General features: G+C 32.3%; 2 protein-coding genes and 1 long non-coding RNA gene across 4 annotated transcripts; 1 reads left to right on the top strand and 2 right to left on the bottom strand.

Annotated features, from left to right (window-relative positions):
• Positions 1-2,196: 2,196 nt before the first annotated feature.
• Positions 2,197-6,480, bottom strand: LOC107931428 (uncharacterized). Its single transcript, XR_001693224.2, has 4 exons — positions 6,356-6,480; positions 5,836-5,919; positions 3,314-3,365; positions 2,197-2,400 (listed from the first exon to the last, which is right to left on the bottom strand). It is a non-coding gene; the product is annotated as an uncharacterized lncRNA (long non-coding RNA).
• Positions 6,481-9,582: 3,102 nt separating this feature from the next.
• Positions 9,583-16,011, top strand: LOC107931464 (ISWI chromatin-remodeling complex ATPase CHR11). 2 transcript variants are annotated; one of them, XM_016863348.2, is made up of 25 exons: positions 9,583-9,924; positions 10,306-10,437; positions 10,519-10,625; positions 10,775-10,881; positions 10,980-11,077; positions 11,168-11,347; positions 11,426-11,647; positions 11,916-12,050; positions 12,133-12,415; positions 12,489-12,562; positions 12,707-12,927; positions 13,004-13,091; positions 13,174-13,267; positions 13,362-13,550; positions 13,638-13,669; positions 13,780-13,856; positions 13,948-14,037; positions 14,121-14,190; positions 14,295-14,349; positions 14,436-14,491; positions 14,561-14,726; positions 14,895-15,073; positions 15,169-15,384; positions 15,467-15,565; positions 15,659-16,011. In XM_016863348.2, exons 1-25 carry the CDS (start codon positions 9,718-9,720, stop codon positions 15,674-15,676), a joined length of 3,195 nt encoding a protein of 1,064 aa, XP_016718837.2. In that variant the 5' UTR covers positions 9,583-9,717; the 3' UTR covers positions 15,677-16,011. The 2 variants fall into 2 exon arrangements, with proteins under 2 accessions (XP_016718837.2, XP_016718836.2); XM_016863347.2 differs by having other exon boundaries at positions 14,433-14,491.
• Positions 16,012-16,426: 415 nt separating this feature from the next.
• On the bottom strand, positions 16,427-19,806 carry LOC107931465 (serine/threonine-protein kinase PBL27). The gene is made up of 5 exons (XM_016863350.2): positions 19,258-19,806; positions 18,692-18,894; positions 18,421-18,610; positions 17,540-17,931; positions 16,427-17,444 (listed from the first exon to the last, which is right to left on the bottom strand). The coding sequence occupies exons 1-5, from the start codon at positions 19,400-19,402 to the stop codon at positions 16,869-16,871; spliced, it is 1,506 nt and encodes a 501-aa protein (XP_016718839.2). The 5' UTR covers positions 19,403-19,806; the 3' UTR covers positions 16,427-16,868.

The following is a 19,806-nucleotide window of genomic DNA, read 5'->3' as shown; positions in this document are numbered from 1 at the left end:
TTTTTGTTTGGTCAACGTCCAATTAACATGGTCAACACCCAACCAATGGAAACAAATGACATATTCTAATTGGCTGGTGATTTTTTTTAACACCGTTAATGACTAAGGACCAAAAAGTATAACAAAGCTATAGCATAAGTACTAAAGTAAAAAAATAGATATAATTCAAAGACGAAATATTTTTAAAAAAACCTTTATATAAATAAAGAAATCTTTGTGTTGTACGTCACTCTTCTGTCATTTATTGGCTCTAGCTTATTACTCTCTAATCCCCATTACTAAATTTCCAGCTGGGAAAAGATGTGTATTTTACCAAACTAGCCCCGATCACAAAAGTTCAACAAGATGTCAAAGCCATATATAATGACTATAGATGATGGCTTAAGAAAATGTCCCACCTATAACCTAATCACATAAAAATATTTCAAAAGTCTAATTATAATCTTAATTCCTTGAAATTCAAATTTTAATTTCTCCATTTTGACATAATTAATTATTTTTTTACAATATTATTATTAAATTCAAATTGATAACACTATTAATTATTATTGTAAAATTGATAATGTAAAATTCAATTAACATATACATCAATAGAATATTTTAAAGCATATTTCTTACCAAAAAAATTTTACACCATTATTTTACCAACAATTAAAAACATTATCAATTTCCTACCAATAAAATAGAAATCAAAATTTAAGATAATGATGTATTGTTAGTGAAAAGAAAAACCCATTTTATCAACAACAATTAAAAATATTATCAAATTTCCTACCAATTAAAACTTTAATGGTAAAATATTAATTGAGTCTTAACTCAATTGATATATATATTGTTGTCAATGTAGAAAGATGTAGATTTGAGTACACTGAAATGCATTATCCTACTATTTATGAGTTGGAAAGAGACTATAAATAATTCTAAACATTATATAAAAATATGATTAAGATATATAATAAAATTATTAAAGAAACGTTGAATGATTAAATTGATTTGATTCTATCGTTAATGAAAAGCAAAACCCATTTTATCAGTAAAGAAATCACAGCCAACAAACAGAGAGGGTTGCCTGACCTCGGGATAATAAAAAAACAAGATGGTCCAAATTCTAATATAATCATGAACCTAATCCTAATTCTCACCAAAAAAAAATCATTTAGCATGTGTATGCTAATGAATTCTAGGGACACTAGTTCGAGGAAATATTAATATAAAGTTTATAAAATATTAAAACACTAGTTGGGAATTATGATGTGCCAGAGCGATTGCCTCCCGTATGCGAGACATAATAAAACGATAATCAAAAAAAGGGGAAGAAAGCATTAAACGGCACCAGAAAAAAAATTTGACAGTCTTTCGGTTAAGTGGATTATAATAGGATATTTTTATTAAATTATTAGTAAATTTATATTTTGGCTATGTAAAGTTTTTATGTAAGACATTAAGTTATTCAAAAATTTTATTTAAGTCATTAGAATGTTGAGTTTTTTTTTTAAAAAAGTCTCAACTAGTAAACCTCATGCAACCATTTAATGATCAATACAGTAAAAATCAATGCCTATCAACAAATAATAAAAAAACATCTTAGATTCAAATAGATCAACAATCAATGTTAAGACCAAAGAAGAAAGTTGTTTGAAATTTAATTAGTAAATTCATGATATTTAAACTTGTTTCATGAAAAAAATTAAATTATAAAATAGAAAAAGAATAAGAGCTTTTAATTAGTACAAGCGATGCAAACAAATAATGCCATACAACGGTAATTTTGATAGTCCAATGAATTAAATGAAAAAATCAAATAATTCAGTAACAATTTTATAACTTTTAAAATTGAGTGACAAAAATATAAACTTACTAATAATTTAATACCATTGAGTATAGTTTACTATTATAATAATTAATTTGATTTTGTATTTAGTTGAAAGAAGTTCACGTCATTGCTATTGCAACAAAATGAACATTGATTCAAACGCCCTTAAACATTTTTTCCCTTTAATTTAAAGATTTGAAGGATTATGGATAAAAGTAAATATTATGTGAATAAAATCAATTGGTAAGTAGTTGTGAAATGCATAATTGATCTGGATAACTTAACTTTTAATTTAATTTTTTTATATTTATAAAATATGATAAAAGTTAATCAAACCCAAACCAACCTCCCATACTTGTTTTATTTCTCATGCTATGAAGGAAGCAAAAGAAAAAAAATTTCTGTTTATTGAACTGAATCCACTAATGTTAAGTCAATTAATCGATTAAAGTATGAAATTAATTGCTTACGTGGATTTTTCAATCTTTTAACCGAACCAACCCGCCCTACTAGTTTAAACTTTAAAGAACAGAATTTGGAAAATACCTGATAAAGGGTGCAGGAAAGAATACCAGTTGAAGCCTAACCTGCATGGGAAACGATTTTAGCTCATCAAATCTAATAAATAATACTTCATTACTGCGTCAATAAATTCAGAACCAGATTCTGAAATTTCACATGAACCACGGCTCAAACCAAAATCAGTTTATCTCATGGCAGAACAATTAATAAAAAGATTTAAAAAAAAAACAGTCAATTGACTTAAATTATCTAGCAAAAGTCAACTCAAGAAAGGAAAGAAATCAAAAATGGCCCCATACTAAGTATATAACTCCAACAATAATGTTGTTTCAGAAAAAAACTCCAAAAATAATGGAACGAAAACGGCAGTTCCTATACAATGTGTTTTACAGGTAAAATTTTGCTCGCAAGATGACATTGTAGCAACAAATGATTTCATTAGGATAAATATCAAAATTAAATATAAATTATAATTTAATGTATATTGTCATACATAAAAATTAATTTTGTATAATTTTATACATAAAATTTAAATTTAATTCAATTTTCACAAATCACTAGCAATATTATCAAACTAGCACTATTTTACATTGATATATTGAATACATAGACAATTATATTAATCCAATATGAAAATAAATGTATGCATTCATTTCTTTAAATATGTACAATTGAATCAAAATTTTATGTATAGATATGAACCACGACAATTTATATATAAAATTGATATACATGAACCGCATATTGAACCAAAGTTAATAAATAAATTCAATGTTTATCCGATAATATTATCCATCTTGAAATTATGCAAATTGTGAGTAATTTTTGTTTCTTCTATAAACTATATCCGTTTGGTTATGTGTAAAAAGTCAACACAAAATATTTGAATAAATGTCAAACATATTTGAGAAAATGAAAAATTCGAATAACATAAATAAGAGAAAGAAGTTGTCTAAGATTCAGCACCTCAGTACGTACATGATTTTGAGTTAACCAAGTCTGAAATGACTGTTTCTGCTGCCTAATTTCTCTACACATAGCATTATACATTGAGATGATTAGCTACAACAGTTTTACCATGTTATCAGAGATAATTTATAAGAATATTCTCACCAAAAAAAAAAAAGATGAATAAGAACATGGCCTAAACATTTCAGTCTGAACAAGACGAGCTGAATTTCTCTTGCTTGATGAGTAATCAGTACTTTAGCACAAAGACACTTATTGATAGAAAGCAAAAATTCAATGATTATGTCACAATCTCTCATTGATAACTCAAAATATTCTTTTTATCATCCTAAACATTGCTTTAAAGTAACTATGATTAAAACATACAAACAAAAAATTTTAACTATTTAGCAATTTAAATCATTGTGGATTACATCGAATCTCGGCTCTTTATGTACAGCCAGCACCTAAAAGTTTATTCTTATGTAGAGCCAGGACCTAAAAGTGGGTATTAATCATGCTTTTGTTCATAAACAAACAAAAGTTTTGTGGATTGCACCAAACCATTTACATTAATCCAGCTAATTCTTCCTCCTTTACCATACATCACTAGGGAAAAAAATCTCCTTCTTGGCATTCTTTAAGTTAAGTACTAATCAATTTACTGTCACACTTTGTTTTATTGACCTATTAATGATTTATCTAACTGTCAATTAGACCCTAACTTGTCCCCTCTGTGAAACCACGTCAAAAAAAAAAAAAGAGCCTATAAGATTGAATTTGGCGTTACCATCCCTTCTCAAAGTTCCTAAATATCTCCTCAAAAGAGCCTTACATTCCTCATTCACTGTGCCTTTTTATCATAGCTATCATATAACTATTTAATTTACTTCAAGGATAAAAACAGTTGATAACATAAAAATTAACAAATGTTGTTTATGCTTGTGATTGTGCATTCTAGGAGTCAGCCTTTTTATCATAGCTATCATATAACTATTTAATTTACTTCAAGGATAAAAACAGTTGATAACATAAAAATTAACAAATGTTGTTTATGCTTGTGATTGTGCATTCTAGGAGTCATCATAGTGTTGTCTAGTGTTTCACCCCCACCACAATCATACCTAACTCATGAGTCACGTTCTCTTTTGGTTCCATTATGTTAGAAATTCTGATTAATGTTGTGAGTGCTACCTTGACTTGTTTTACCTATGTTAAACGCAAAGATATGAAACGCCAAAGAATTTGAAAGTGTGACCTAATAGTTTATACTTAATGCATGCCACAGCCACACAGAAGTTACATCAAGCAGTCAGTAAAGGCCCTAATACTAAGAGTTAAATTGCATTTTATTTCTCTTATTCAAAAAATATAAATTGATCCATGTACGTTATATCAAGAAAAAAACTGATCATTCTATTAAAAATTTCATTCATTTTTATAGTTAAAAATAGGTAAACTAGTCCCTATACTTCAACATAAGATACACGTAATACGCCACGTGTAACTATTTGGTTATTTCATTAGCTACATTAGTTTTCAATAGTAGAAATGGATGATATTTTTAACAGGAAGAATAATTTTGCTCTTTAATCTTACATATAAGGATTAATTTACCTATTTTTTAAGTAAACAGAGTAAAATACAATCTGGCTCTAAGTATAAGAGCTTCTATGATACTTTTACCTAAGCGGTGAAATAACTAGAATATGTAACCTGACCGTGAACGTGCAATGAGACAAGCATTTGAAAATGGTCTGCACTACGGCATAAACCAAATGTATGGCTTTCAATGCAATTAGTATTTTATGTATAAAACTAATTCTTCGAAGACAGATTCCACATGGTTTAGTTGTTTAGACATTCAATTATTGACCAGAAGAGTGTCATCAAATTATCAGTTAAGTCAAATTATCAGTTAAGGACAAATAAAGGTAGGTAGACATGCATGTCCCTGCAACCAAGCCAAATCTGAATACCGGTAAACTTGAACTCGAATCAAAATCTGGAGCTCAAGAACAATCAAAAATCTATTTTTGAGATTCAATTTGGCTCAGCTCGAGATATAATTGAGCTCGTGCTCGATTAAACTCGTTTAGTACTTTTCGCACTAAAGCTCAATTAAGCTCATACCTATTCAAACTCGAACTTGGCTTGATAATTAAGCTTAAGATTAATAATATATACTAAGAGTAATAACATAATTTAATAATATAAAAATATTTAAAATATATATTGAAAATGAAAAAGTTTGATAAGGTTCATGAACTGTTTAAGCCAAGTATTATTAAGCTTAAATTCGGTTCGATCGATGACTCAAGCGATTCAAGCTTGAGCTCAGCTCAATAATTATCTAATCAAGTTTGAATTTTTTGAGTTGAATTCTAATAGCTTGCATTTTCACCTATAGGATAGTGCAATAAAGTGACAATTTGATGTTAGCACAATCGCAATACACAAAGCATATCATCAAAAACTTGAATATGCATCGCAAAGAAGATCCAAAATAACTAACTAAATCCCACTGACATCCAAAAAAGCAAAAGTGGTACCTTCAAGTTGGCGGGAGTCCAGTGAAAATGCAAGTGACTCTTGAATATATATCACCAAATACAAGGAAAACAGCAAGCCCGCTACTGCCCAAAGCAAGAAGCAGAGAAATAAGCATTTCCACAAACGAGTTGTGGTCGTTTTTCTTAATCTCATCAGGCAGAGTGTAATTAAACATCGTTAAATATGAAAGTGATCAATGCATCTTAGAACTTTCTTGGATTTGTTAATCGAACTTGTGTTTGAAGATTTATCGCTCAACAGTTTTTAGGATTTTGTCATTTTTTTATCAGATTTTTGCTGGAAACCTGGAAATTTTTGTTGATTCATTCGTGAGCTACGTTTTTCACGGAGGATAAACATCATAAAACATGATTCGAATTGAAATGACAGATATTAATCTAAATCAAATTTCAGATTAATAATTAATTGAAAACTTAACAGTTAATCAACCTCCAACAATCCATTCCCGTTCAAAACCACGTATTCTTTTTTCAAAAAGAATACGTGAATTACTCATACCTGTGAGGTTTCACCGTTTAAATTGGCACCTGAAATGGCAGAAATCGAAGAGAAATCAATGAAATTTTAGGCAAAACATCTCCAGTCAGTGAAACGAACGATTTGGTAAACCTTTTTATGATCAATCTGCGATGACAACGAAAACGGAAATAGAGGGGGGGAATTGAGCTCGCAATCCAGAGGAAACAATGGGGATACGAATAATAAATTACTGGTTATTAGAACCACTTGCCTTCTTTGAGGTTTTCTTCGCCGGAGAAACCTTTGATCGGCGATTGTCAATATCTGAACTTCGAGGGAGTTCTTTTTTTTCGCGTTGTTTCGTTTTCATTCTCTTTCATTGTTCAAATTTCGCTCTGTATTTTGTTACTGCTTTTTTGGCGGTAGAAAATTCGATTTCTATTAATATAACCCTTCATTTCCTTCAAATTTATCACTTTTTTTTAATAATTAATTTATCACATTTTTAATTGTTTTTAAGTTATCTATTCATAGGTTTCACTATTCATCCACCTTAAATTTAAAACAACTTACATAAAAATAAAAAATATTAAATTTGAAAAGTAAACTTAAAAAAATAAAATCGTTTAAAATATGAGTTAAGCGTGGGCTTAAACATTCAACCCGATTCGTTTTCTATGTACATAATATATTATATTATGTTATTTTAATATACTGTATAATTTATAATAATATTTAATATTGTAATGTAAATATTAAAAATATTAAAACAATTACATATAAAATATTAATAAATGCAAATATATAAAATTATTTAAAATAATAAAAGTATTTCTTAATTCGAAATATATAGGTGGGCTTAAAATGAGTTTAGGATAATTATTTATAAATATAGGTGAACTTTGGTAAAATTTTAGACCCACACTTTAGGTCAAGTCAAGGTTGAGCAAGTGTAAAGTATGTTGCTATTATGCTTAAGTTCAACTCAGTTCATAAACATCTCTAGTGTGAATTCGGCTCTCATAATATCCGATTGCGATATGTGGATTTTAGTCTAATTTGTTGACTTTAGACTGTATTGTACCATCTTTTAATATGTTTGTGTTGTAATAATTTGGTACTTATAATTAATTAGATAGTATCCATATTATACTTTGATTGTATTGTATTTGTAACACTTAAAATTTTTAACTAAACAATTTAAAAGTTAAAACAATTTATATTAAATTTTAAAACATTTAACTTCAAAAAATCTAAGTGTTTCGAAAAATTAACTAGAATATTAAAAAAATAAATAAAAAATTGACTTCAAAAATAAGTGTGATGGATTTACGGGTGTATAAAGAGTAGATTTTATATAAATTTATATAAGAAGTATTTTATCCAATAAGGTATATGTATGATTGATAAAGGTGAATGTTTTGAGTCTTAAGCATCCAAATTTGAAATTTATTATACACAATTATATATATAGGTATCTGAGTCTAGTATGTGTCGTTGTTATGCATGGATTTTAGTCTAGTTTATTGACTTTATTATGGATTGTACTAGTTCTTCGTTTAACTATTTTGTAATAGTTTAATACTATTTGTCATTACTCAAACGATTTATATTATAATAATTTGATACTTGTGATTACTCGAACATTTATTTGTATTGTACCTAAAACACTTTAAGCCCTCATATAAAAAAAAACTTAAATAACTCGAGAGCATTGAGAAATATAAAATGTTTGTTTTTGAAAATTTAGATTCAAATTAAAATTAATTAAAATTATAAATTACTCAAATTAACTCAAATTCAAAATAATTAAAAATTAAAATAATTTGAACTTACAATAACTTGAGTTTAAAAAGCTCAAGTCTTAAACTTATATAACCAAATCTAAACTGACCAGATCTTAAAATAATTTAAACTCAAAATAATCTAAAATTCAAATTATGAAACGATTGAACTCCAATCTAAATGACTTGAACTAGATTGTCTAGGCTGAATTTACAGGTTAAATAAATAAAAATAACTGCTTTCACCAATTGAGGGCCGCATAGCGCAGTGGATGAGGATTAGCGCGTTTGACTTCGGACTGGAAATGTCAACTTGAGACAATATGATTTTATTTTTCTTTTCATTGTAATTTAGTATATTTTTGCATGTTTTAATATCTGATATCGTCATAACATTTTTATAATTAATTTAAAATTAGTATAACATTATTGTTGAAATTTATATTTTTAAAGCATACAAAAATAAAAATATTATAACATAATTAAAACACGATTTAATGTGCAGATCGATTTGAAATTTATATTTTTAAAGCACACGAAAACAATAATATTATAACAAAATTAAAGCATGATTTTAATGCGCGGATCAATCCTTTTAAATAATATAATTTTAAAATAAAATGGAAAAATTATTAAATTAAATTATTCAACTTAATAAATAATTTTAAATCTTATATTTACATATAAATGTATTTTCATAGATATAATAAAGACATATTTGGATGTATATATAATATATGATTTATTTTTTTATCAAAAAACATATAATTTCGAAAGAAATTACAAATCAGACTATATATTAAAAATATTTAAATATATAATTTCTTAAAAAATTAGACTATAGATATGTATATGTGAAAAATATTTAAAATTATCAATAAACTCAAAATAAGGTACGTTGATTGCTACAATATTAACTATTTTGGGATGGATAAAACATTGAATTACTATAATATTTTATGTGGATTCAGGAACCAAAATCAAAACCAAACTGTGGAACAACAATCATACCCACCATCTTAACGATTATCCATTTCCTTTCACCACCTTAACTAATCGTCAAGACGGAGGGAGTTACCAAGATGTGTGCGCATGAGAAGCTAGAAAAGGTATATGATTCCCGCATCTTATCGCCAAATTATGCGTGATTGCCTGTGCGCCGATGTCCAAGATGAACAAAAATGTAAACTAATAACCAATAAAAAAAAATCTAACATAAAAATCTGTATGATTGAAAATTTGCTATGAACGAAACATCATCTGCAGTGCATCCAATCCAAGTCACTAACTGTCACGGCACGACCCAAATTTCTTGTTTCCCCCATTGAGTCGATTGGCTCACGCCCCGAGCCCCGAGTCCCGAGTCAGCGGGTTAACTAGGCGGGAAATTCTTATTTCCGAATACTTGGCGGGAAATTCCTCATTTAACACTCGATCCACTTCAAAACATTAAGATCTCCACTTTACTCAAATCTAACGGCTACAATCTCACCAAACACCGTCTCTCTCCCATTTATTTTGGAGCGCCTCGTTTCTCTGTACGAAAAAGTGGATCTCTGCCAAAACAAAAAAGAAAACACACAAAGGAAAAAAAAATCTCTTGTTTGAGAGAAATAGATGGCGAAGTTATCGAAACCGACGTCGTCCGATGAAGCATTATCCGATGGTTCCAGTTCATCGGAAGAAGAGAGGATCGACGATCAGATCAACGGCGATGAAGACGATGAAGAAGAGCTCGAAGCCGTCGCTCGTTCCGCCGGTGCTTCCGATGAAGACGAAGATGATAACGCTGCACCTGATGCAAACGCGGATGATGCTTACGAGGTAGTTTTACTATTTCTCCCCTTATTTCGTGTTCGATTTTTTTAATGATTTTTAGTTGTTCGATCTAGCTTTCTGCCAAGAATTGAAAATAAGCTTTTTAAGTTTTTAGTGTTTGCACTTTATTTTGATTATTTGTAGGTAATTTTATGGATTTCCCCTTATGTTGCTTTCGAATTTTTATGATTTTTAGTTGTTCGATCTAGCTTTATTTTTTTGGTTATTTGTAGTTAAGGTCTGCTGATAACTGAATATTTTTTAAGATTTTAGTATTTACACTTTAATATGGTTTTTCCTTCTAGGATTTTTAGTAAGCTGCTGAGAACATCTTCATTGTTTATATTTTATATTTTATGAGTTTTGAGGTTTTTTTTTTCCTTGTAGTATGAGTCTAACGGGGCTGAACCAGATATTAGTAAGCGAGAAAAGGAGAGGTTAAAAGAAATGGAGAAACTAAAGAAGCAGAAGATTCAGGAAATATTGGATGCTCAAAATGCCGCCATTGATGCTGATATGGTGCGTATTATAGAGAAAAAGTTTCATTTCTATTAATTTGATGTGTAATTCATGGGCTGCTGATGTTTGGTTTAATTGTAGAATAACAAGGGGAAGGGGCGTTTGAAGTATCTTTTGCAGCAGACGGAGTTGTTTGCTCATTTTTCTAAAGGTGAACAATCATCAACGCAAAAGAAGGTGAAAGGAAGGTATGCATGTTCTTCTTTTTATCAAGGGTGTTGAAATGGTGATTTCTCGTGATTGTGGTGCTTTTATGATATTACTGATTGTAACTTGTAAGTGATGGGTGCTGTTTTCTATTTGGTTTTTAATAGTTTCTTTCACTTGTTAAATTTAGGGGACGTCATTCATCAAAAGTAACTGAGGAGGAAGAAGATGAAGAGTACCTCAAGGAGGAAGAAGATGGTTTGTCTGGAAACACGCGATTGGTCACTCAACCTACTTGTAAATTCTCTGTGAAACCCTCAGTTGGAGAACTCAGTTCAACTGGTTTCTTATCTCTTTTTTATGTTCTTTGCTTTTTTTCTTTCCTCACTTGTCAGGTATTCAAGGAAAAATGAGGGACTACCAACTTGCTGGTTTAAATTGGCTTATACGACTGTATGAGAATGGTATAAATGGAATTCTTGCAGATGAAATGGTATGTGTCATAGCCATGGTTTTTTTTATCGCAATAATCTTGTCATATGTTATTAGCTGATGTTTGTTTACTAATATTTTTTAACAAAAGGGTCTTGGGAAAACTTTGCAAACTATTTCTTTATTGGGCTATCTGCATGAGTACCGGGGAATTACTGGCCCTCACATGGTTGTTGCTCCAAAATCAACTCTCGGTAACTGGGTGAATGAAATTCGTCGATTCTGCCCAGTCCTGCGAACTGTAAAATTTCTTGGGAATCCTGAAGAAAGAGTAAGTTGCTTCGTGCATGCTTCATTGATGACTATTTTTGCTCTTCATTATGATTCTTACGTCTTCTAATTTTGACAGAGATACATTCGTGAGGAGCTACTTGTTGCTGGGAAGTTTGATGTCTGTGTCACAAGTTTTGAGATGGCCATTAAGGAGAAGTCTGCCTTGCGTCGTTTTAGTTGGCGCTATATAGTTATTGATGAAGCCCATCGGATCAAGAATGAGAATTCACTTCTTTCAAAAACAATGAGGCTCTACAACACTAATTACCGTCTTCTTATTACTGGTACTCCACTTCAGGTATGAGTTCAAATGTTATTTGCTATGGAAGTGCTTACTGAGTCTTTTTAGTCTCATTCCATTCATGACATCTGCTTTGCTCAGTTGCCCTCTAAATACCTATGCCATTTTCTGGTACCGAACTTGTGTTTAAGTTTAATAGTTGGTTGATCATATATCATGTCTCCTTGTTTGGATAAGTTTTTGTTGCCAACTGAAAAGATTTTTTGATAATTCTTTGTATTGTTGATTACTTGCACACGTAATAATCTTGGTATTTTTGGTGCAGAATAATCTCCATGAGCTCTGGGCTCTTCTTAACTTTCTACTGCCAGAGATTTTTAGTTCGGCCGAAACTTTTGACGAGTGGTTTCAGATTTCTGGTGAAAATGACGAGCAGGAAGTTGTTCAACAACTTCACAAGGCAAGTTAAAAATCTTATATCTACTCATGCCAGGCCTATGGTTTTGTACAAATAACTAAGATTCTTTGTCCTGAATCTTTAGGTTCTTCGGCCATTTCTCCTTCGAAGATTGAAATCAGATGTTGAAAAAGGATTACCTCCCAAAAAGGAAACTATCCTGAAAGTAGGAATGTCCCAGATGCAGAAACATTACTACAGGGCTTTGCTGCAAAAAGATCTTGAAGTTGTTAATGCTGGCGGAGAGCGTAAGCGTCTTCTGAACATTGCAATGCAGCTGCGTAAATGCTGTAATCACCCATATCTTTTTCAAGGTGCTGAACCTGGACCTCCATATACTACAGGGGACCATCTTATAACCAATGCTGGTAAATTTACTTCCCGGAACATATTGAATCAAATTTTGTTAAATGAAAGATGACCTTACTAATTTATTTCCAGGCAAAATGGTTCTCTTGGACAAGCTACTGCCAAAGCTAAAGGAGCGTGATTCTAGAGTTCTGATATTTTCTCAGGTAATTTTGAGGGTTGCCTAGAATTCTCCATTTGCATATAATACATACCTCTGCAGTGTATATGAAGGTGCCAGTTATTGCTGTTTTCCTTTATTTTCCAAGTTCTGTATTTGTGATTTTTCTGTGGGAATTTGTTGTATTCAGATGACAAGGTTGCTGGATATTCTTGAAGATTATTTGATGTTCCGTGGGTACCTTTATTGTCGGATTGATGGTAATACGGGTGGAGAAGACCGTGATGCTTCTATTGAAGCCTTTAATAAGCCAGGAAGTGAGAAATTTGTTTTCTTGTTATCAACTAGAGCTGGAGGTCTTGGTATTAATCTTGCTACAGCAGATGTTGTCATCCTTTATGATAGTGACTGGTAAGCATCTTCCATCATTTATTATATATATTTTCTTATACCTTGTTGGATTGGTGATACAAGGGGAACCTTGCAGGAATCCACAAGTTGATCTGCAAGCACAGGATCGTGCTCATAGAATTGGTCAAAAGAAGGAAGTTCAAGTGTTTCGCTTTTGCACGGAGGTCTGAAAATTCTCATTGTATGCCAGTTGAGAAGTTACTCTATGCTACAGTAGACTTATTTTTTTTGTTTATTATGGAACAGTACACTATTGAGGAAAAGGTGATAGAGAGGGCCTACAAAAAGCTTGCCCTAGATGCTCTGGTTATTCAACAAGGACGATTAGCAGAGCAGAAGAGTAAGAAGTTCCTTTGCAGTGCAATTATTTTTCTTGATGCAATAATTCTCTGCGAGCATATATCTGTATCGTTTCAACATCTTGTTTTATGCAGCTGTTAACAAAGATGAGTTGCTTCAAATGGTGAGATTTGGTGCTGAAATGGTCTTTAGTTCCAAGGATAGCACAGTTACGGATGAAGACATTGATAGAATCATTGCCAAAGGAGAAGCAGCAACAGCTGAACTTGATGCCAAGATGAAGAAATTTACAGAGGATGCTATTAAATTTAAGATGGATGATAGTATGTCTCTCTTGCTTTCTGTGTTTTATTTTACTTAATGTTCTTAAAAACAATCATTTGGTTTCTGACATTCTTCTGTCTCTGTAGCTGCTGAATTGTATGATTTTGATGATGACAAGGTAAAAGCATCCTTCTCGCTTCTTATCCGTAATCTTTCTGTTTGATTTCTTCTTAGTGATTTACACTGCCCTTTATTGATGCTTGGTGCTTTTGCTTCTTCTGGATATAGGATGAAAACAAGTTTGACTTCAAGAAAATTGCAACTGAAAATTGGATTGAGCCTCCAAAAAGAGAGCGAAAGCGGAAGTAAGTCTCCTTTTTCAGCATTTCTACTTAAAGTTTGCATTGCTCATCTTTTATCCGTATTTGACTTGTATTTCTCATTTCCATTAATCAGTTACTCAGAATCTGAGTACTTCAAACAAACCCTGCGCCAAGGTGGTCCAGCAAAACCAAAGGAACCTCGAATTCCTCGCATGCCTCAGCTGTAGGCCCTTTCTGAAACTTATGCTTTGTTAATTACTTTGCTTTGTTAGATATTGTAGCTAATAAAATATTGCACTTTCTCAGGCATGATTTCCAGTTTTTTAACACTCAGAGGCTAAGTGAGTTGTATGAGAAAGAAGTGCGCTATCTTATGGTATGGATACATAGCGCAAATACAAATTTCTATATACTCCATCCATCAATTCCTTGTTGGTTGTGATTCATTTTCTGATTTAATTTTTTATACATTAAAATCAGCAAACCCATCAGAAGAATCAGATAAAGGATTCAATTGATGAGGCTGAACCTGAAGGTATTGTACTTTTCCCATATAAGCCGTTGCTTTATGTTACGCGAACTTCTTTGTGCCTATTTGACCAAGGCTCTTTTATCTAGAAGGTGGAGATCCACTAACTGCTGAAGAATTGGAAGAAAAGGAACAACTATTAGAAGAGGTGAGTAGAATGCAGTGTTTGCTATGTTCATATTATAGATTACTTGAACTTAATTTTTGAGTGCATCAGGGGTTTTCTTCATGGAGCAGAAGAGATTTCAATACTTTCATAAGAGCTTGTGAGAAGTATGGACGAAATGATATAAAAAGTATTGCTTCAGAAATGGAAGGGAAAACTGAGGAGGAAGTTCAACGATATGCTAAAGTTTTTAAAGAACGATACAAGGAGTTAAATGGCAAGTGATATCTGATACCATGCTATTTTTTACCTTGTTTGGGTTGGTTTCATGTGCCTGTAATTGTTTCCCCAGCTTGCTTTAAAATGATTTGAAGTAAACATACGAATGTGAATAATGCACAAGGTTTAAATGCTATATTAATTAGTGAGTTTTATTATACAACAGATTATGATAGGATAATAAAGAACATTGAAAGAGGCGAAGCCAGAATCTCTAGAAAAGATGAGATCAAGAAAGCAATTGGCAAGAAATTGGATCGCTACAAGAATCCATGGCTGGAAATGAAGATCCAGTATGGTCAAAACAAAGGGAAGCTGTACAATGAAGAATGTGATCGGTTCATGGTGTGTCTTTTAATCTTTTCCATCGCATGATTTATTTTTGAGTTCACCTTAGTTTTATTTGTGTTATTTATGCCTGTGCATCATATGTAAAACAGATATGTATGGTTCACAAGCTTGGATATGGGAATTGGGAGGAATTGAAGGCAGCATTCAGAATGTCTCCTTTGTTTCGATTTGATTGGTTCGTTAAGTCACGGACAACTCAAGAGCTGGCAAGGAGATGCGATACCCTCATCCGGTTGGTTGAGAAGGAAAATCAGGAATATGACGAGAGGGAACGACAAGCCCGCAAGGAGAAGAAACTTGCCAAGGTTCAGTATATCTTCCTTTTATCTTATTTAGAGTTATATATTTCATAGGTTACTATGTTTATTCTAGTTGTTTTTTTTTCAGAACATGACGCCATCTAAGCGAGGTGGGAGGCAGCCGATTGAGAGTCCTGCTCAACCAAAGAAACCAAAACAGCTATCAATGGATGATTACGTGATCTCGGTTCGTTTCTTACTGGAACTTTTTAGAATTTGGTGATGAACTTTGTTTCTTTATATCCCTTAATATTAAAGTGATATTCATCTCAATTTGCAGGGAAAAAAGAGGAAATGAAAAGCCTCAGATTTTGTTTGGGACTCGGGTATAATTCTCGACTTTTTGTATGGACTTGACTTTAGAATTATTCAACAAAACTTATTATCCCGCACTACTTGAAAGGTCTAATTAATATCATTGATGTGTTAGTTTTATTAGGTTATGGAAGTTGTGTAAATGAGAGTATATTACTAAGGTCATTTTTTTAAGAACAGTAACCATGTCCAATTGTCCATTACATTTACTGAAATATACTGGCTACCTGCCATTGGAATAAAAAAAACCATGGCTTTCTCTTCTATGATAATAAATACTAGAAGAGCAAGAAGTATGGATTTTGCCCAATTCATTTATCAAGGGATTGAACTCGTTAATTTTCATCTTATTCCTAATTTGGTCTAACTTGATTTTATCATAAAACTTCAACTCAAATTGTTTTGAAAATTTTAATTGTTTAACATTGATTAGGGGTAATATTTGTTTGATCTGGTTCTTTGAATTTTTTTAACCGTTTATAATTTGGTTTGATTTGATTTTTTCATATTAATTTTTAATTTTTAAGTTTTTTTAATAATTTTTATTATTTTAAATATAAAGTATTTATTTTTTACATTATAAAAATATAAACTTTGGATGTTATAAATTGTCTGGTTTGAGTTGGGTTTTCAGTTTTTCTTGCTACCGTTGATAATCAACGACGGCGATCCAACTTGTTTGCCATTGATAACCATGATAATCAGAAAACGACAGTTTACAGTACAAAGGATGTTAACATAATGATGAAAACTATTTGTATAAGCTGAAAACAGAGCTAACTCACAAATCCATACATAAGAAAGAACTGTACCATTACAAAAGATGCAAACACCAATTGAGAGACATCCCACACAAAACCCACATGAATCTCAATATATTCTGTAACATGAATCTAAAACAAAAGAAGGCCCTAGAAACATAGATTAACATGTTGCATACAAGTACCAACATTACCTGTTAATCCCCGAAATTGATCAACCGCTCTTGGTCCTCTCTTTGTGGTGCTTCTTCCCTTAACTACAAGAATGATTATATGACAAAAGCAAACAACAGTTGAAGTTTGGATAACAGGTAGAAATGGAGACTTGAAGTAAGGATTCCACGTTTGACGATCCTTGAAATGATGCAACATGTTTTTCATCGAAAGAGCAAAATGGAAAGGATTTCAGCAACACTAGTCATTTGTACCATCAAAGCTTCCCATTGCGTTTGCTCGTTTTTTCTCCCTCAAATTCTCGCCCCATACTTTAGCCTCTGCAACAGCGTGTTCCCTGTCAAGGTCACGATTACGTTCCCTTGGTCTTGAAGTATTCAGAGGGCTGTCTATGTGAGACTCGTGCCGTTCTGAATCATCTAAACCCCATTTCCTTCCTGATCCACCACTGGTTTCGTTCCTACCTAACTCTGCTCCAGGGCTTGATTCCCTAGCGTGGTTCCTCTTCCTGTAATCAGGTGAATTTCTATGGCTGTGCTCTTTCGGGCTGTCCAATCCATCTTCCTTGGGTCTTGGAATCGATGGACCAACTCTGTTACTTTGATTGCCAGGAGCATTTGGGTCGTAGGTTTGTGATGCCAAGTACGTAAGGGCTGTCACAACATCGCCTATTAGAGGTCTTGTAGCAGCTTGTTCTTGTAAACACATTGCAGCAACTGCAAGAGCTTGGTACAAGCCTCGCATTGGATAATGACCTTGGAGTAACGGGTCAGCCATTTTTGGGAACTTCCTACGGTCTTTGAAAAGTGGCCGTGCCTACAAATGAAATAAAATACGACACTCATTCTACATAAATAAGCATATCATGTCGGAATTTGGAATCATGGCAGGTAGAAGAGAAAGATACTTACCCATGCAACGAGATTATGCTCTCCGTGAGCACGTGTATTATCAATGGCCTTGCGCCCCGTGATAAGCTCAAGAAAGACCACACCGAAACTATACACATCAGACTTTAGGGTAAGTTGGCCGGTCATTGCGTATTCCGGCGCACAATAACCATAAGTACCCATCACACGTGTAGACACATGGGTTTTGTCACCGACGGGTCCCAGTTTCGCAAGCCCGAAATCCGATAATTTAGGGTGAAATCCTTCATGAAGAAGGATGTTGGATGATTTCAAGTCCCTATATATAACAGGAGGATTAGCTTTATCGTGCAAGTATTCCAATCCCTTGGCTGCACCGGCTGCAATCTTCATTCTTGTATTCCAGTCCAAAGGTTCCTTGTCCAGTGGAAGATCTGAAACAAAATTGAAACACAGTAACCATCGAGGTATACCAAAACACGATTTTCTAATAAAACCTGATATCACATTAATGAAATGAGTGTAAAATGCCACTGAAGACAAAACAACATATCTTGAGTGCGCAACCTTAAATACAATAGAATAACAGGAACACAATTTAAAAGTTTTTCTCGTGTGGGATGTAAAGAAAAACTGACATAAAAGCTTGGAGGAAGAAAATGAGCACCAAAGCAACGGAATTTCTAGTTACATATTTGTCTAGCAGCATAAATGAAAGCCAAGATCAATCAGCAATAGGTCAGTTATGCATTGAAACAAAAACCATTCTTGCTATGATTACAATTCTATAAGGAAAATGTGGTTCTACCAAAGTCAATACGAAGCTTCATCAATAAATCCTAGCGTCTTTCAGTTTCCAAATTGACAGTGCAATAAAAAACCAAAAGCTAGAGGACTGCAAGTATTATGAATACCACCCTTACCATGTAAGTGATCCTCCAATGAACCCAAAGGCATAAACTCGTAAACAAGGAGGCGTTGGTCTCCGTCAGCACAATAACCAATCAAGTTGACGAGGTTTGGGTGGTGCAAGAGGCTAAGCATAAGAACTTCGACTAGAAATTCTCTATTTCCCTGTAGCCCGTTTCTATCGAGCTGTTTGACAGCAACAACCTGTCAAACCCGTAACTAAAAATAAGTATTACAAAGCTTATGTTTGGTCATTAACATCTATTTAAAGCAACCATTACGAACCTGTCCTGTACTCTCCAACCGGCCTTTATAAACACGTCCAAAACCACCTTCTCCTAATAGACATTCCGGTCTAAAGTTCTTTGTAGCGGCGGCAAGCTCTCGGAAAGTGAATGTTTGTGCTGCAATATTCGCCGTCGGTCCATCTTTAGGCACTACAGGTAGCTCCCTCTTAGAGCCAGAACCATTTCGAGACTTCGATTTATCTGTTCAACCACAATAATAAAAGTCTCAAAATGTTTGTCTATAATCCTAAAATTTATTACTTTTCGACATAAAAAAAATTTGAAAAATCACAAGCAATTCTTTTAACCTTTATTTTATTTACTACATTCTATTGAATATTCTAAATTCTCACTCAAAATGCATTTACTAGCATTTAATCTAAACAATTACGGGCCTAAAATACTAAAATTCAAACTAAAGAATTCATCAAAGAACCCTAAAGAAACCCTAAAACAAACATAATGTTATCAGATCAAACTAGCAATTTAATCCCCCCAAAAAAAAACAATAAATTAAAAGCATCAGTTTAGCTAAGAAAATGAAGAAAAAAAACATTTTTTTACCTCTATTAACATGTTGAGACTGTGGAACTGAGCTATCTTTAGTTGAGTCCTTCTTGCTCAGTTCTTTAACAGTGGTTCCACCATTATTGTTATTGTTATTAGCTTCCTTGTTTGATGATCCAAAACAAGGAAAACACCCACCCATAATCCAAAAAAAAAAAAAAGAAATACCCAAGAAAATTCAAATAAAACCCAGAATTTAAAGCCCAAAATTAAAGATAATTGTTCAAGAATTACTTCCCAAAAAAGAAGGAAAAAAAAACCCCATCCTTTTTGTGTATTTTCTCAGTTAAAAATCCAATCTTTACCAACTCCTTTCTTCTTCCCCACTTCAAATCCTTTTGTTTTAGCTTCTCTCTCTATATGATTTCAAATGACTATTAAAGACAAAAATCGAAACCAAAGTGGTGGATCAACAAATCGAAGAAAAAAAAAAACTTACTTTGTGTAAGAAGGTAAAGACTAAAGAGAAGGAGAAAGAAAAGGTTTAATTTGATGGAAATTAAAGAAAAAAAAAAGAAAAGAAAAGCGGTGGCTTACGTATAGTAA

Source organism: Gossypium hirsutum, chromosome D09 (assembly GCF_007990345.1).
Source record: "Gossypium hirsutum isolate 1008001.06 chromosome D09, Gossypium_hirsutum_v2.1, whole genome shotgun sequence".
Taxonomy (NCBI): domain Eukaryota; kingdom Viridiplantae; phylum Streptophyta; class Magnoliopsida; order Malvales; family Malvaceae; genus Gossypium; species Gossypium hirsutum.
Note: the sequence above shows the minus strand (reverse complement) of the source record. Positions and strands in the feature narration are given on the sequence as shown.

What these genes read in the sequence shown, in the direction of transcription:
- LOC107931464 (XM_016863347.2), top strand. Translation starts at nt 9,718, where the DNA reads ATGGCGAAGTTATCGAAACCGACGTCGTCCGATGAAGCATTATCCGAT. An exon ending in CCGCCATTGATGCTGATATG is followed by an intron (nt 10,438 to 10,518) that starts GTGCGTATTATA and finishes GTTTAATTGTAG; the next exon opens with AATAACAAGGGGAAGGGGCG. An exon ending in GAGTTCTGATATTTTCTCAG is followed by an intron (nt 12,563 to 12,706) that starts GTAATTTTGAGG and finishes TGTTGTATTCAG; the next exon opens with ATGACAAGGTTGCTGGATAT.
- LOC107931465 (XM_016863350.2), bottom strand. Translation starts at nt 19,402, where the DNA reads ATGGGTGGGTGTTTTCCTTGTTTTGGATCATCAAACAAGGAAGCTAAT. An exon ending in GGTTGGAGAGTACAGGACAG is followed by an intron (nt 18,611 to 18,691) that starts GTTCGTAATGGT and finishes CGGGTTTGACAG; the next exon opens with GTTGTTGCTGTCAAACAGCT. An exon ending in AGCATAATCTCGTTGCATGG is followed by an intron (nt 17,445 to 17,539) that starts GTAAGTATCTTT and finishes TTTCATTTGTAG; the next exon opens with GCACGGCCACTTTTCAAAGA.